Raw genomic sequence first — 18,034 nt, forward strand, 5'->3', positions numbered from 1 at the left:
CTATAAAACAAGAATGTCCCAGTACTAACAGGAGCTCTTCCAGAGTCCATGAATTCCACAGGAAGGGAAATAATAATCCCTTTGTGAAACACTAGACAACAAAATGGCTGTTGTCTGAGGGCAGAAATAGAAATCCTGAGGCATTAGATGGAAAAATAACAAAAGGTAGTGGAGCTCCCAGGAGCTGCTGTGACACTGGACACTGACGAGGAGCAAGTGGGACCAGTCTAGGTTGGTTTTTAATTGGTTTAACAGTGGCACATTGACAATACCAACCCTGCTCCCAAGTTCTTACCTGGATTCCCCTCCCTCAGAACACTCTGGGAAGATTAAAAGTTACTTTCTCAGCTCAAGGTGGTAGAAGCTATGAAAGTCAGCCAGGGATTCAGGCTCCTGGGGCAGGCAGGCAGTTGTAACAGGAATCTGGATGCTGATGGTGCAGCCAGGGCTGGTTTGCTATTTTTGTGCTTATTGAATGTCCTAGAGGAGGCAGCCCAGCTCCCTTCTCCTTGCATTTCTCTCCATCTTCATGATTCCTTTCCCTCTCCATTTTCCTTCCTGCAATCAAGTATCATTCCTTGTGTTCCCTTTCTGAGCCCTGATTTGCAGCACTTAAACTTTTTCTTACTTAGGAAGTGCAATGGAAACAGCACCAGTGTTTGTCCTGCATTTGTCATATTTTAGCATGATCTTACCTTTCTCTTCTTTACACCCCTCATTTCTGCTTCTCCTAATGCCCCCTTTTTCCTTTTTTTTCCTATAAAACTCTTGGTCAGTGATAAGTTCTTTGCAAAATGATACTTGAGTTGCAGCTGGCACTTGCAGATAGGATTATAATAGGCACATGAATTCCCTAAATACAATTGGTCAGGATAATGGGACTCTCAGCAGAGGCAAAGCTGACCAGTAACTGATATTCTACTGCATGTTACAAATTGTGCCTCAAATTAGACGTTTTATAAAATTTGACAAAAAAATTGGTAGAATGGAATTGTGTATGGTAGGAATGTTTGTTTTTCTGTAGGAAATCAGTCATGGTGGTGTCAATGAAATAAATCTTGAGGGTAACTTCAAGACAGGAGGTACAAGAGTCTCAGGATTTTTGAGAAGCTGGGGGCTTTGGAATTGAGGCTGGGGTTGTCCTGTGCATGAGTTGTGGATCCCAAGGAGGAGAGGCCTGTATTTCCACCCTGTCATGTTCACGGCATAATCAGTACATGATTTACGTATTTGTAAACTTAAATCTCAACTCGAACACTTAGCATGTCATCAGATCTGCTTAAAAATGGAATTGCTAATTTTTTTCTGCCTCTTTGATGCCTTGTTTTGTGTTTGTTGTCATTGCTGCCATTGTTTGCAGACATGGGTTGGCAACAAGCGGCGGAAGATGAGCAGCAAGAGTGCCGTGGAATCTGGGGGCACCCCCCCAGGGACTGCCCCTGCCACGCCCTCCATGTCTCCAGAAACAGCAGTGAGAAATGTGGTAAATATTGCTCGATCCCAAAGCCAGCAATCCTGTTGGACCTCTTCTAACAACGACTTGATAGTGACTGGTATCTACAGCCCTGCCAGCTCATCGGGCCAGCCCAGAGCCACCAAGCACACAAACGCCTCTGTGGCAAAGCTACACAAAACCTCCATCCCACGGCTTCCAGGCAAGAGCGATGCAGACTTCCAGCAGCAGCACATCCCTCTGGGACGGCAAGTACCCCACTGTAAGAACACTTCCCTCTTAGTGGGGGAAAAGACCATTATTCTATCCAGGCAAACGAGCATGCTCAATTCTGCAAACTCCATCTACAGTCACACGAAGAAAAGCTACGGCGGCTCCTCAGTGCCGACAGCGGAGCTGGTGTTACCTCAGAAACCCATGATTTGCTACAGGCCCTGCAAGGCTGAACCCTTGGGGTGCCAGCGCTTGCAGAAACCCAAGCACACGGCCCTGGCATCACACGTGCCCCCCAGGCCGAGGGCTCACCCCAGGGACCCTGCGTGTGGCACCCAGAACCTGGAGATCCGTGAGGTGTTCTCGCTGGCGGTCACAGACCAGCCCCAGCGGCTCATGGCGGGGAGCACGACACAGAAACATCCTTCCCAGGAAGGCAGCTGCCTGTCCATCGCGATGGAGACAGGTGATGTGGATGACGAGTACGCCCGGGAGGAGGAGCTGGCCTCCATGGGAGCGCAGATCCAGAGCTACTCCAGATACTGTGAGGGCAGCGGCTCCAGCCGCTCCGGGTACAACCAAAGCGCGGCCAGGCCAGGCTGCAGTGGGGGCTGTGGGGCACAGCTGGGCAGTGCCAGGGATGTGCCTGACAATCTCCTCTACCACAGCAGAGAGTTCCACCTGCCTGCACGGACCTCATTGCACACCACGTCCAGCATGATTTATAACACTGCGAACGCAGCCAGAAGTACCTTTTCTCCTCATTTCACATCTTCAAGTCAACTGAGGCTGTCACAAAACCAAAATAATTACCAGGTAATCCATCAGTTTATCTCTGTTTTCAAAACTCAAAGCTGAGGTTGTAGCTAAATGCTGTTTCCTTTCAAAGTTGGTAGCTATTAAGTAATAGGTTCACCTTTCTGCAGGCTGTGCTCCTTTTATGCCTTTCAGTGGAGATAATTCCTTCTCAAACCCAGTGCAGGCAGCACTGCAGTGTGGTAGCACTTCTACCTGTCCAACTGAGCCCCTGGTAGCCATATTAAAGATCAATGAGGATTGGCTAAATTTTGGCTGCAGGAGTCACACCTACAAGCTGGTGGTTGCTCAAGCCTGTGTTGTCCTGCCCTGGCTTTCCAGCATATGCCATGGCCATTCTATGGGTGTTCCCCTGTGGACACACATCACACATGGCACAGGACATGGTTTCATGCTGACATTTGTATGTTTGCTCAGCCCATTGATGTCAGCTTGGAATCTTGTACCCCCTGTGCAGGTGGTAGTCTCTGGACCTGTGTTCTCTCAGGGATTAGGATCCCCTGTCAGGGAGTTAACTCAGCTTCCTTTCCCATAGCATCTAATTCAAATAATCAGTTTTGCATTCAATTCCTTTATTCCTCTTCCTGTACTAAAATCCCTTTAGTGATACTGAGGGGAAATTAAATGCAGATCATTGAAGAACTAAAAGATGTTTAGGAGAAACTGCAACACTTGACACATTTTTTTAGTTTTTTGTATTACAAGGGGAGAGATACTTGTGCAGGAAACATACAAATTGGTATTTTTCATGGATTTTTACACCATCTGGCATGATATAGCCTGGAGACACTGAGGTAAAAGTCTTTTAAGGCTGGCAGGATGTGATTTTCTGTGTGTCACCTGTATGCATTTGCCTGTTATTGCCTTTTTATTTTATCCTGAAAATAAACCATGTTGACAGCATATCAGCTTTTCCTGTGCTTTGCTCACCAGGATAGAGAAAGACTTGGTGAGTCATGTTTTTGTAGGGTTTTTTAGTTTTCTTTTTTCCCTGACTTGTTCCTATCTCATGTGACAATTTGAAAGAAAGCTTCTGCGTCCAAGTCAGTGCCACTTTTCGCCTACATTATTACTTTTCTGGGTAAACCAGAGGTTTGATGAACAGAGAGTAAATTCTGGGGAGTAGATGGCACATCAGATGAGCTGTTCTCTCCTTTACTCTCACACAGTCTTTCATTGTTTGCTGTTAGTTTTCTTACTTGGTTATAGAATTCTTGATACGCTGTTTACTTTTGCCATCCCAGTTTCACAGGAGAAGAAAAACTGTAAATGTGCAGATGAGTCCAATAAAGGGTTGGTAAAAGTGCTTACAATTGAGTTAAGGACATTTTTATAAGTTTCATGGAGGGAAATCCATTACTGATGCCTCCATCAGCTGTGTGCTCATGGTGCTTTATTTCACTCTTGAAAAAGCATCAGAGAGATCGATTTCTTGTATTTTAAATTTTTTTAAAATGAAATTCAGAATAACTTTGCTTTGGGGTTTTATGGGGTAGTGTGGAGGTTCTTTAGAGAGACCCAGACGACCATCGATGGCAAAAGGCACAGAGTCTGCTCTTTCCAGGGGGGGATCATGGCTTTATTTGGGTTCCAGCCCCTTGAGCTCCTTTAGCTCCTTCCCTGTCCCCTTCCAAGGCAAAAGAGCCCGCCCCGCCCTCTCTCAGGGCTTTTACCCGGGGGGAAGGGGCTAGAGGCAGGGACAAGCCACTACCCAATCAGGGACAAGGTGGAAGTGGAACAGAGTTGGGTTACATTCCAATGTGGGGGATGGGCGTGGCTGAGCAGGGACAAACCACGTGACACAGTTTCCAAGGGGAACAGGGGATACAATAGAAAACATTACAAAATCCAATATAAAAATGAAACACAATATAAACCAAATTAACACACTGTAACAGGGTAGGAACTGAGTCTTTTTGAAGAGCTAGAACTGTTCATGGTAGATGATATTTTATCTGTCTGTGTGGTGTTTTATGGATCACAATAAGGTCTCTGGAACTTTGTTGGGTTTTTTTTTTTGTTGGTTTTTTTTTTTGGTTTTTTTTTGGTGGTTTTTTTTTTTTTTTACTTCCCCCTATTGTAACAACATACCTGTTTTTTTGATATGTGAGGAATTCATCTATACCCTAGCTGACCTCCATGCCTGTCTCAGACACCCTGTTCTTTGGATTTGGAATGTGGATGGAGGGAGCTTCTGTTTCCTGTCATATCCTTTGACATTCCAGAGTTGTAAACCTTGGAAAAGCTGAGCAGGATGCTGTTAATTCCCTTATTGCTGTGAGCATGCACCCTGTGAACCCCTGAGGTGACACTTCTGGGCATTAGAGACTTTCTAAGGTGCTGTCTTGAATCCTTTTAGGCTTGTACAGGATGACACTTCATTTTTTTGTAGTCAGTTGATTTTATTGCTTATGTTTAGCTAATTTATCCATCAGCACAGAGATGAAAATCCTTAAACTTGGGGAAATCTTGAATTTAAAGAGATTAAACCTGAGCTAAATGATTATGGGAGTAGTTGAACATTCAAGCAGATGCTTCTTCAAAGTCAGGACTGCATGATTCATGTTTTGATGAAGTAATTACTGTCATATATTGGTGGAGCATCTAATTAGCAATTAGTTATAGCTTCCTTACTGGTTCAGTTAATCAAATTCATGTTAGTGTAACTTAAAACTAAATTTAATTGAGTGATCAATTTTAATGCCTGAGCAGTTTCAGTAAACAAATTCTTCAGCCTACTTGCTTGTCTTAGTTTGACTTTGAGTGTGTTGAAGTAGAGAGGTAATCTGTGCTGTCCTCCAGGCTGAGTTGGGATTTAGTCTTGGTTCCTTTCCCTGACCCTAAGGGACAAGAACACTGTTGAGAATGTGTGTATTTTTATTTACTTTGTTCCCAAGCCCAGCCCTTGTGCCTGTTTGACAAAGGCAGCTCAGAACAGTGCCATGCACGTTGTCTTTCAGGGTCTTCTCTTGAGATGAGCTAGGCTGGTTTCCCTTTCAGAACTTTGTCTTCCCAGCAATCCTTAATGCTCTGCCAGGTAGATTTTGCTTTATTCCCATAGGAAAGCACTTTTTGGTTTTTTGTAGCCCCCTTTAAATTAGCGAGGAGGAGCCACCTGGGTGGTTCCTCAGTGTGCTTTTACAGTGGATTCTGTGGTGTGAAGCTGTTGTGTGGGATATAGGGTTGTAATAGATGTAACTTTTCTATATGGAATTTCCAAAATGTGTGTGTGCAGTGAAGAAATTAATATTTTAGGCTCAAAACCTGATGCAGGCTGGCCCTTGGGAGGGGAGATGCTTGTTTCCAGCCCCCCTCAACCCTCTTTGTGCTGTAATGAGAAAGTGTCTGACCTTGGGTGAGCTTCAAGTGTTTCCAGCTAAAAGCTTGAAGAATAAAAATGTTTTACGTGCTTGTACAGCAGACACCTGTACCAGTCCTGCTGTGCTTGTGCTATCCTGCAAGAGCCATGAGTGAAGCACTTTGCAAATGCAAAAACTCTCAGTGCAGTTTTGTTCAGTCAGCAGAAATGCACAGTTTTTTTCCTCACATACATGTGTGTAATAACTTGAGGTGATTGATCTCTCCAGAGCTGTGTTTAGTCTCTCAAGCATTGCTTGTCTGCAGCAGAAGATGAACATGGAATCTTAAATAAGCCTAAAATATTCCAGGCTATGACACACCTCAGTTGGTCAGGGAAAACACTGAGATTTTTATTTAATAAAGTCTGACCTCTGGGAATGATGGAGAAGCAATAGGAATGGAAGCAGCTCTTTGCCTTCACACCCCTTCCCCTTCCTTCTCCATCCTGACATCCCTAATTTTTCTGCTGGTACTCAAATCTTTAACATCAGACATTGAACAGCTCAGTGACAATCATGAGAGATTTTTTTCTGGAAGATGAAGTGATGTAATTGAAAAAGATGTGAGGGTAGCTCAGTCCACAGCCCTTGTCTGACTCCAATCTGCTCATCCTGCCAGTTTGGGACAAATGGAAAGGCAAACTGCTGTTATGAAATACAAGTTTTGGGGTACCAAAAGTACAGAAACACCCAAGTTGTCACTGTGTTATCTTGCCCTCACCCAAAGAAACAGTGTTTTATTCTTGGCAGTAAAGGTGAGTGTGGCTTTGGTTTTGAATCTTAACCTGTTTTGAATCTTAACCTACAGACATTGGTGTCAGAATTGAATGCACAGTGCTGAAGTCTCAGTATTGACTCTCACAGCAACCTAAGCTGCTCTTATTTTCTGATCTGTTTTCTCCTTCCCCTCTGCAGATTTCAGGAAACCTTACTGTGCCTTGGATTACAGGTTGTTCCAGAAAAAGAGCAGTAAGTACATTTCCATTTAAGTATCTATTGCATCAAGTGAAGCAATGAAAAGTTGGTAAAAATGCATTTTTGAAAATGTCAGTTCTATTTACCTTGGGTGGGTTTTTTTCCTGTTTTCCTTTGATACAAACATTATCTGCAGGTGCAGTGTTTCAGTTGAGGTGAAGTTGATGTCTATCTTTAAAAGCAGGTCAAGGTCATAATCCAGTGTGAGGTGATGGCCAGGCAGGAATTGTGCTCTTAGCTCAAATACAGCATCTGAATTGATAAGGACTGAAAGTTTGGATCTCAGAATATGTTTTTTATATTGAAAGTGAAGTGGTTGTTAATTGAGGCAACTGAATGCTTAAGAGAGTAACTCTCTCTGCAGCTTCTCTGCACGTGCACAGAATTAGTCAGTGCTGGCTGTAGGAACTTGATTAAGTCTAATTTTATCTACATAAATATCATTTCACAGTAGCAGAATCAGCCAGTTTGGTGTCCTCAATTCACAGACAACTCCAAACCATAAGACAAGGTATGAAACAGCTTTTGTCAGGGGAAAAAAACAAAAAAACACCTCTGCCCCACTCTTTTGTTTAGTTACTGCTCAGCATTTCCAGTTTGTCTTTGAAGTGGTGTCAGTTCTGCCCCCTTACCAGGAAATCCAGCCTCAGGTGGGATGGTACAGCCAGGCTCTCCAGGGGCTGCTCTATCACTCCAGCTCTGTCAGAAGCAACAACTGAGGAAGTGTCTGTCATGGTAACCAAACTCCCCAGTCTGTGGAGCTGGCAGTGCCCTGGCAGTGTCCTGGCAGTGGCTACTGTGTTGGCAACAAGGTCTAGGCAATGGAAGAGCCTTTTCTTGCTTTCTCCTGATGTAACCAAAACTTTTTCCTTTCTTGATTATTTTCTGTTCTTTAGTCTTCAAAAGGTGTGAGTGTGGCAGTGTTTCCTGTATAAGCAGGAATCTAAGGACCATCACATTAATGGTGTTTTCTCTCAGACTTTTTCTAGGTCTCCGCTGAAACACTTCCACTTTCTGCAGAGTTTGGTACAATCACTTACTTCTTTTTATACAGAGAGCACTTTATAAGAACATCTTCCAGAGGAACTGATACTTTTATACAAATCCTGTTGTGCTCAATCCATCTTTTTTTCTTTCCTAAGTGCTAATACTCTTGAGGAAGCTTTTTAAAATGCAGCTCTTTTCTGGAAAGCTCATCCCCACTATCACTTAATGACCTTTTAGAGCATCTCACCAAGGAGCTGGGGAGTGTCTTTGCATAGCTTCACAGCTAAATGGGGAGGTTTTCCCCTTCCCTCCCAGTACCCTTCCACCCCATCCATAGTCAATATCCAGTTGTAAGGTAATCCAGGTTGGGTGTGTGACCTGTCAGGTACAAATTCAGCTGCTGAGGTTGTTTTTAGTGTTCAGTACTGTTCTGGGGGTCAGGTGATCTCGGTTTTTTCGTCCTGAGATAGAGGTGGTTTTAGAGTATTTTTGCCTTCTGCAAAGCCCTGAGCCGGACGCAAGAAAGAGACGGAGTCTTCAGGTTCTGATTTTTCAAGGTTGCGCGCTTTGTTTATTGTTTTTTATCTTACAATTTTCTCAGTGCCCAAGTAAGGTCTGTGCAGCTGCTCGGGCATCTGGCAACTCCTCCCGCACTGGGCTGTCGCTATCTTTTATACTAATTGTTACGTGTTCTTTATTTATCATTATTTGCTAATACCTATCACTTATACTAAACAGGTCATCCCTACTTTGACCCAATCTCCTTAAACTACTTTGTGCCATCATCACTACAGAAAATGGAGTGAGGGAAGAAGAAAGAAGAAGCAGGAGACAGCGCCCCAAATCCTCCATCTTGCTCCCATTCACTTCCATACTAAAAACCCAAACCCACTGTTTTCTCACCCTGTGATAAGCTAAACTACTATCTTTCACACTCTTGTGGCTTGCAATCCTTCCAGCAGTGCAGGAAGCCTTTCCCATGGACTGGGATCAAAGCCAATGTCCCTCTGGGCTCTGTGCCAGGGTCCCAGACCCCCCTGTCCAGGTCTCTGACCTTCCTGTTCAGGTCTCTGACCTTCCAGGGCAATCAAAGGAATGCCCTGGACTCCAACAAGGTGAGTGCCAGAGCCAGCTCAGATTTGGCAGTGGAAGTACTGGGCTGGGAATGGGGTGATGGCCCCTGCCTGCAGCACTGGGGGGGTTGTTGGGCATTGTGGTCATGCTGGATACCTGACCCCAGCTGTTGAATGCATTTCTGGAGTAAATTTTAAACTTTCAAGGATATGGAGGTGCCTGTTCATTAATCATAGAGTCCTTAAGGTTTGAAAATACCTTTAAGATCATTGAGTACAACTGTCAGCCCAGCATCAGCATGATTACCACTAAACCATGTCCCCAAGGGCCACATCCACATGTTTTTTGAACACTTCCAGGGATGGTGATTCTACCCCTGCCATGGGCAATCTGTTCCAATGTTTTATAACCCTTTCAGTGATAAAATATTTCCTGATAGCCAACCTGAACCCCCCCGGCACAGCTTGAGGCCATTCCCTCTCCTCCTGTCCCTGTTCCCCGGCAGCAGGGCCTGACCCCCCCCCCCCAGCTGTCCCCTCCTGTCAGGGAGTTGTGCAGAGCCAGAAGGTCCCCCTTGAGCCTCCTTTTCTCCAGGCTGAGCCCCTTTCCCAGCTCCCTCAGCTGCTCCTGTGGCTCCAGCCCCTTTCCCAGCTCCCTCAGCTGCTCCTGTGGCTCCAGACCCTTCCTCACCTCCATTCCCTTCTGTCTCCAGCCTCTCAATGTCTTTCCTGCAGTGAGAGACCATTAAGGATGGTTATTAGGGAATTATTTTTCCTTAGACCTTTACTCATTTGTCTTTCTAATCAATCAAATGCATAAAACCCATTGGTTAATACAATCTGTTTGCCAACATCTGTGTCCAGATTTGTGGATGCACTTTCCCAGTCTGAGTACAGAATCAGCCTCCTTCAGGAGACAAATTGAGGATTTGGCACTCTAAATGCCGTGTACATACAGGGGTAAGACAAGCAAAGGAGAAAAAGCTCCTACTTCCTAGAAACTTTGATTTCAACTGTGAAATTCTTCTGAATAAAGTATGAGGGAACAGAAATAGAATGGATAGAGTTGTAGAAGTGCCATTATGGCAATTACTGCCATTCAAACAGGAAAAAGGCTAATCTATATTTTGGTTTAAATGGAGATGATTGTCTTTTAGATGCTCTGAATTTTTAATCTTCTGCCTTGATGTTTTGTTTCCCTTGCCCTGTCCTTCAACTCTATCAGGAGAGAAATAAAAACTGTGCAGTTCTGCAGAAACTTTCTTGTCTGCTCAGCTCTGCTGTAGGATGATGTAATCCTGATTGTTAATGAATATTAGTCTAGAAATATCACCCTCTCTGAAACTCATGAGAGTGTCTTTGGAAATGGCAGAATTCTGTGTTCTGTCCTGGTGCATGTGCAGTGGCCTTTATGAATGCATTAAGTTTTAGTTTTTCACAGGGTGGTGGAAGGATAACAAGGATTCAAAAATAGCAGTGAAGGTGCTGGTTAAGGAGAGTTAAAACAAAGAAAATATCTCCACTTCTGTTCTTAAGTCTTGAGTGTACTGACTGTGCTTCAGTTCTGTGTCATCTGAGGTCTGAGCAGAATGGTTTGTATTTGTGGTAGATTTAAAAGTACTGGTGTGCTCTGTAGAACATTTGTCACATAGGTGGTGACTCTGGGTAAGCTGTGCCTTAGTGATGAAGTTTTATTTCAGGGGAGAGAAGGGGCTTGTCTGCCCTGAGCTTCACTTTGGGGTGTCTGGGCTCTCAGACAGATGCATTTGTGGACAGGGAAGACCTGAAATGGGTAGAGAGTGCTAGATTTTGATTTTTGTATCACTGTTTGCACATTGGCTATTTGAATAAAACTCTGTCATAGGAGTGCAGGCACACTTTGGGCAGGTGGAGGGGCTGAGGTGTGAAACCTGCCCCCAGCTGTTCTGGGCATGGGAACACAGCTGGATTTTGTAGGGGAGACACATCAGTACAACTCTAAAGAAAGCTCCTCCTTGGCCTGGGGTCTGCAAGGCTCAGGAAAACTGACATGAGCTGAGAGCAAACACCTCAGAGCAGCTTCACAGAGAAACCCTGGCAGGGATTAAAGCTGCCTGCAGTCAGAGGGCACCTCAGCTCTGCCTTTTGTTTTAAAACTATCCCAGGAGGAACTTGTGGAGTTCTCTTCACCTTCCTCTGCTCTCCCAGGAGGGGAGAAAACTGTGGTTTAGTCAAGTCAGTGGGAGCGTGTCTGAGTGAGACACTTGGGGTCTGCAGTGAGAGGTGAGCCAAACTAGAGGTCTCTGGATGGGAACACTCTGCTTCTTCCTACTTTGTGGCATTTGGGATACTGACTCAAGTGTTTCCTCCTTCTGTGAGATATTGTATCTCAAGATACTTCTCCATCGGTAATACCATCCATAGCATGGCATGGCCTTCTGGCTGGGAACAGCACCTCCTTGTCCCACAGCAATGCTGAAGGAATGGAAAGGGGAACAAGTCTGGTGATCTTTTTATTACGTGATGTGCTGCACCTCAGTGCCACAAATCACCTTGGCTTATTGTCTGCTGTGAACCTGCATGCGAGGAATGCATCCTGTCTGAACAGGAACTGCAAAACTTTCTGGTCCAGTGTGAGGAAGACATTAATAGATCAAGTAAGAATCATGATAATTACCATCTAAAAATCAGTTTACTTTGAGGCTGAACATTTACTATTTCACAAATCAGCTCAAAATCTCCAGAAGGGTGAATTGTCAGTTTGTGTGGTTTGAGGGTTGGTTTGGAAATTAGAGTGACTGGGGCTCAGAGTGTAATTTCTTTGCTAGACTGTTCATTGCATTGATATATTTTTTTCATCTTTTTAGCTGAGTTTGATTTAGAAACAGATATTAACAGAATATCTGTAATTTTGGCTGAGTGCTGAAGCAGTTACAGCTCTTCTCACAATGGGGTGCTATGAAATTTTTATCAGTTCTGCTTCCATCAGAGCAAACTTCAATCTTACCCAACCAGTGGGGAAAGATGCAAAAAGTCTCTGCTGCAGAAACCTAACAGTGTGTGCCCTAATGGTGTGTGAAGGGTGCCTTCAGACACCTTTGTGCCTGAGTTTGTGCAGCTGTGTGTGAGCAGCAGTGTCCAGCCTAAGCTCAGGATGGGTGTCACTGACAGGGGCAGCTTTGTGGCACTGCTGAAACCTGAAGCTGAAACCTCAGGCTGAAGGAATGTGTAATTTGTGACAGCTTTAATGAGGTTAAATATCTTGGTGTGTTAGGGAAAAATGCAGATCTTCAGAATTTGTATGTGGAAAATCAAGAAATAATAAACGATGCAGATGGGAAAGGAGAAACGTAGTGGAATGATTCAGAAATCACTGTTAATACATACAAATAAGATCTTGAGGTAGGAATTGATAATCCTCTGAAGAAAACAGGTATTAATTAGTGTCGGGGTTCAGAGAGTCCCATGCTGGTGTCACTGGAAAAGGTGAATAAGGCAAAATTACACTGTGCTTGTACAGAAGAATCTGGGATTTGTTCATACCTTGAATACTTTGAGTGCTTCTGATCTTCCCATTCCTCCCAAAATATAACAGAGAAGCAGTGACAGGGATCAAAGGCATGAAAAAATTGTTTATGAGAGGTTTGTTTGCTAAAAATAACCATTATCTCAGCCCATTTCATCACCAAGTATCAGAACTGGATGTTGATTTAACATGATTTCACTGCAATTGAAATGAACACCACACACAGTGCTCAGCTGCAGCATAAAGGCAAGTTATATATAAAACCTCTAGTTCTATTTTTTAGTATGTCTTTGATTAATAATCTGAAATTTGTGTATAGCTTCTGTGCACGGGGCCTAAAACATTTTCAACTGATGCATGAAACCCGATCTAAAAAAAGCAGGCTTTAAGAAAAGGCAGGATAAGGACGCGCCACTCTGTGCAATTATTCATCCCAATTATAGGCACTGGATTTGCACCACAGATATTGCTGCACCATGGGGGGGTGTAACAGTTTTAATTTTGACAACCAGGCAGAAACACTAATTAATGTAGTGGTTTCACATTCACTAAATTCTGGTCTTAGTACTTACTCTTTTTCTGTGGGAGAGAGACTAGGAGAAAAACAAAGCAGGCTTAACTTTAAAAATGAACAAATAGTTTTATTAACACACACTAAAAGAATAGAAAAAAAGAAAGTTGGAAAAAAAAGTAAAACAAAACAGAATGAAACTTCAAAAACACACTTCCCTCCCCTTACAAACTGTTCACTTTCCTACAAAACAACATAAAGAGACAAAACTTGTAATTTTCAGTCAGTTTCACTATCTGACAATAGTCTTTCATCAATTTATTAGAGGAAGAGTCTGTCTTAGAGTCATGGATCCCACTGACAACCTAGAACAGTTCTCTTGTGGGTTTTTTAATTGTCACAAAAACAGCCGCCCAGGGAAACCTGTCTTTGTGACCCCTCCCAGGAGCAGTTTCCCAAGCTGCTTATGGGTCATGGGTCTTAGACTTTTGCATACTGGGGTGTCACCTTTTAAAGATGAATAACTCCAAAGCAAAGGATTCTTCACCTCAAGGTACAGAGATATCTTCTCACTTCTTCACTGGCACAGGGGGCTTCTCATCTTTATCTCTGATCAAGCATCTTATAAGATTAATATTACTTAGTCCATCACAAACAACTTTTGCTCAAATCCACACACAAATTAAAACAATCATCTCCCCAAATGCATATCTTTCCCATGATTTAAAGGATTGATCTAAATATAGAGTTCATTTCCATGGCTCAAATAAGAATGGAACAACCAACTCTTCAACCCTCTGTCCCAATAGTCTTTTCATTCTCTCTCTACTGACTTCATGCTGTTTCTTCTTTATGTTCACTCTATCCCTTTCTTTTCTCTCTCAGAGAAGGGCCAAGCTCTGGAAGCTTCATGTTGCCAGGAAAGGGTTAAATCTGCTCAGAGTCTTTGTCTCTCCCTCTGTAGCTTGTGGTATTAGGTGTTCAAGGCCACGCTGGTGAGGGAGGCAGAATTTACGCAGAAACATAAGAGATCAGAGCACCCGGGCAGTCCGGAATCACAAAAAAAAAAAAACTAGGCAGGATCATAAATGCCTTCTCAGCCCACCCCTCAGTGTAAATTGGGGTGGCCTCAGCCTAAATGGTGCCCATAGCTCTTATCAGGGGCCCGGCAGAGATCTCTCCCTGCTCCAGGGAAGTTTGGAGAAAGTAGTTGTTGTAAAGCAGCAACCTCTCCTTCCCCTCCCCACCCGGGAGCCGATAGAATCCGGCCAGGCCTCAGGCCAGCTCCCCCCAAAAGGGGGGAGCAGCAGGCCTAACTTGGTGTTACCTGTCTCTCACTAGTCAAAGGAAAGAAGGAAAAGGCCCACCTCCAGGAAATCAAGGGGTTTTATATGATACTTCCCAAAGTCGTAGCCAACAATTTTCAGTGGTCAAAACAGATGCCAATATTCCAACTAACTTTCTGATAGGTTACTGTCCTTTCTAAAGCAATTCCCAGGTCCTGACCTGGAGAATCATTCTACATTCCTCTATAACTAAAAAACCAAACTGTACTAACCCATGACAGGGAGATGAGGGGCTTGGCAAGGAGCCAGGAATACCTCTAATAAACTGGGTCATCTCTTCCAAGGATGTTATTGTTGTTACACTTGGGAGGTTGGGGATAAGTTGGGCTTAACCCTGCATGTGGCACAACTGCTGATTCAATTTGCTTTTCCTTGGCAATGGATAGGCTGGATTCTGCTGGACAAAGCCTTTCCTGCTTTTTAAACTGTGGCCGACAGAAGTGGCAAATGTAAAGGATTCAGCCAAGAGCAGCACTGCTGAGGATAAAGCCAAGCCTTGAATCAGCAATCCGGGTATCTGGAGAGAGGAAATAAGAATTGTATTCTGAGCTGAGTTAATGATGTAAAAAATAAGAACTGAATTACTGGCTTGCCTTCACCTATAAGTATTGTCATAAATATGAAGCTTTCCAATATTATCTTTTGATATTTTTTTCCTATAATGATGAATATTATGATATTTGTAGGGCTCTGAGATTTTCCTCTTGGTCCCTCATTTCCTCTGATGATATGAAGCATGAGAAGGTATCCTGGTTTAGGGACAAATTTAGGAGAAAACCCCTGAATGGGGTCCCTCTGGGGAACAAACTCAAACAGCCCCTCCCCCCAACCGGTCCGGTAAAGAACTTCCTCGGAGAAAAGTGGAAAAAACTATTTTACTTAACAAACAAAGTGCATACAAGTATAAAGAATGAATAATATGAAACAATAAAACCTCTCGTTCTGGAGTGAAATGGCAAATTGAGAAAGTTCTTGCCGTGAGTGTAGCTCGGCTCTCTCTCAGTCTCTCCTCAGTCCCAGTACCTCTGGCGCTGCTGGAAAATGCTGAGGTCCAGGCCCCGATGGGCCACAGGTGCAGCCTCCAGTGCTCCCCTGGGTGTTTTCAGTCCAGAGCAGGTTTAAACAGTCCCAAGATAAAGGAAAAAAAAACCAGTCCAGGGAACTTCTCTGCCCTAGCTAGCTGAAACTAACTAAAAGCAAAAAAAAGATCTCTGTCCTGCAGTCTCTCCAAGCCTCCACCAAACACCCTGTCTGGAGAAGAATGTGGAGGAGTCAGGCAGTTTTCTCAAAACAAACTCCGTGCTTCTCCTTGCTCTTAGAACCAGTCTTAAAGGCACAGAACTCAATATACAGCACAAACAGAACAGACAATTGGGGATACAAGCATCATAAAGTCACCCTAGGACAGATAAGTTATATTAACATAATTATACAGCAGTTGTGAGGTGAAAACCATTGAATAGCGATGTATCTAATAATATTTTTATTTAAACATTTGCAGTAGGTCATCAAAATTAACATCTATCCACTAAAATGGAAAAGATCTGACTCTGCTTTTTAAGGAAAATTTTTGAAGGCCGGGTGCTGTTACAGTGTGTTAATTTGGTTTATATTGTGTTTCATTTTTATATTGGGTTTGTAATGTTTTCCCCTGTTCCCCTTGGAAACTATCACGTGGTTTGTCCCTGCTCGACCCCACCCATCCCCCACATTGGAATGTAACCCAACTCTGTTCCACTCCCACCTTATCCCTGATTGGGTAGTGGCTTGTCCCTGCCTCTAGGCCCGTCCCCCCTGGGAAAAAGCCCCAGGACGGCCAGGGGCTCGGTCTCTTTGGCATCAGAACGGAGATGGGGAAGGAGCTAAAAGAGCTCTGGACCAAATAAAGCTATAATTCCCCCCCCGGACAAAGAGCAGGCTCTTGCCTTTTGCCATTGGCGGTCGTCTGGGTCTCTCTAAAGAACCACAACAGGGTGCTTTTGCTAAATTCTGTTTTTTCCCTTTAAAGTCCTTATTTTGAGGAAGTAAAAGCTGAGCAGACTCTGCACCTTCCTGAGCATCATCTCTTGGGGAACTCAAGGCAGGCACTGGGTGTCTTTTGTCCAAGGCAGAATCCTCTTGCAGATCACTTTTCCTGCTACTGAGTCCTTGCCCCGGGCTCTTTGAGGAGAGGAAGCATTTCTGAATAACTGGAAAACCACATGGCAAGAAGAAACCTGGGCTTCCTCCAGCAGCAGCTGGACTTTCTTTGGGTTTTGTTGTAATTTGGCCAACGCAACCACTGGGGTGGGAGAAGACAACCTGAGCAAGGTTTCTCCCTTACCTGTGCTGTAACACCAGGCACGTTTCCTGGTGCTCCACAGAATTTCACAGAACATTCTGACCTGGAAGGGACCCCACAAGGATCACTTAAGTGAATGGGCTGAAATGAGAGAGTTGCACCTGGGAGGGCAAATTTGGGTGTTCCAGGGGGGTTTTAGGCTGTGGATGTTAAATGTGAGGGATTGCTGTGTGTTCTGCCCCTGCCGAGCACCGATCACAGGGAGCTCTGTGAGTTCACTGCGAGGACCTGCAGCAGTGTGAGCTCTGCAGAACCAGCAGGCAAGGTTAGTTATTTATGTTTAAAAAACACCCACTGTCCTTTAGGAGGTGAGGTTGCTCTGAGCAGTCAGGAATGTGGATAGGCCAGGATGCCTTGTATCTCTATGTAGTCTGGGTGTTGCTCTCTGCCTTCCCTCTCCTCAGTGCTGGGCTGCCGCAGAGCAGAGCTCTTCCCAAGTCCCAAGCTCTTTTGCCAGCAGCTATAAAAGGAGTTATTGCTGCAGTGATCCAGGAGATGGCTGTGCTTTTGTTCCTTGAACATGGCTTGGAGTCAGGAGGAGCTCAGATCAGGCTTGCAGCAAGAGCGGCAGCAGCTCTGGGCGAACAGGCACCAGGGATTGGCTTTACCCGGGCCTGGAGCTGCACTTTGCTCAGCCTAGAGCAGCCTTCAATAAGCTAAGTGGATTCCTTTTGGATGAATGTGGCCTGAGGCATTCTGCCTGGGAGCATCTCCTGTGCTGAGCTGTGCAGAGCGCAGCAGCTCAGGGGTGTCCAGGGTGTTCCTCACTGTCCCTGCTCTGACCCAGTACCATCAGCTGTGGGATGGGCAGGATGGGAACAGCCCCCCTATTTCCAGACTGGGATGATGGAACAATAGCCAGGAAAAACTCTGAGTGCCTGCTAGGCACTCCATCGTGGATTCATTAAAGTTGGAAAAGACCTCTAAGGTCATCAAGTGCAACTGGACCATATTTGAATTTATCTGGTGCATCTTTTTACTGGGATTACTTTAGGAAGACAAAGGTTTGATGCCCCTATTTTGTGTTCATACATTGAGGAGACTCAAGTGCTTCTAACATTTTGAGAAATAGTAATTTTTAAGAGAAGAAAATTGCAACAATTACAATATTCTGAAGATTAGCAAAAGCTAGAACTGGGAACTGTACAAGATTGTCAAATGATCCTAGTTCTGCAAAATTGCTTTTTATTCCACTTAAAATTATTCCTTTCTAACTTTTAATGTTTTTTAAATGAGCAAACACAGAATTCAGCTATTGAAATCATGAACACAATTCAGCTACTGAAATAATGACACATGTGGCACATGGGATACAAGTTACCAGTGCAGACTTTGTGGTTGATTTTCTGTCCTCTGAATAGCAGAAGTGAAAAACATATGGGTTGGTTTAATGAAACTGTAGATTTTAGATTAAATTCTGTGTGAAAAGCTTTTGATAAAGCTTGGAAGCTCTAC

At 44.1% G+C, this 18,034-nt stretch overlaps 1 protein-coding gene across 1 annotated transcript in view; it reads left to right on the forward strand.

The window, feature by feature from the left end:
* HDX (highly divergent homeobox) overlaps positions 1–18,034 on the forward strand; it is a 57,832-nt gene that overhangs the window by 16,601 nt on the left and 23,197 nt on the right. Inside the window, exons 3-4 of the mRNA XM_040088968.2 lie at positions 1,361–2,482; positions 6,757–6,810. Coding sequence (XP_039944902.1) covers positions 1,361–2,482; positions 6,757–6,810 — 1,176 coding nt within the window. The remainder of the gene's footprint in view (positions 1–1,360; positions 2,483–6,756; positions 6,811–18,034) is intronic.

This window comes from Hirundo rustica, chromosome W (genome assembly GCF_015227805.2).
Source record: "Hirundo rustica isolate bHirRus1 chromosome W, bHirRus1.pri.v3, whole genome shotgun sequence".
NCBI classification, from domain to species: Eukaryota; Metazoa; Chordata; class Aves; order Passeriformes; family Hirundinidae; genus Hirundo; species Hirundo rustica.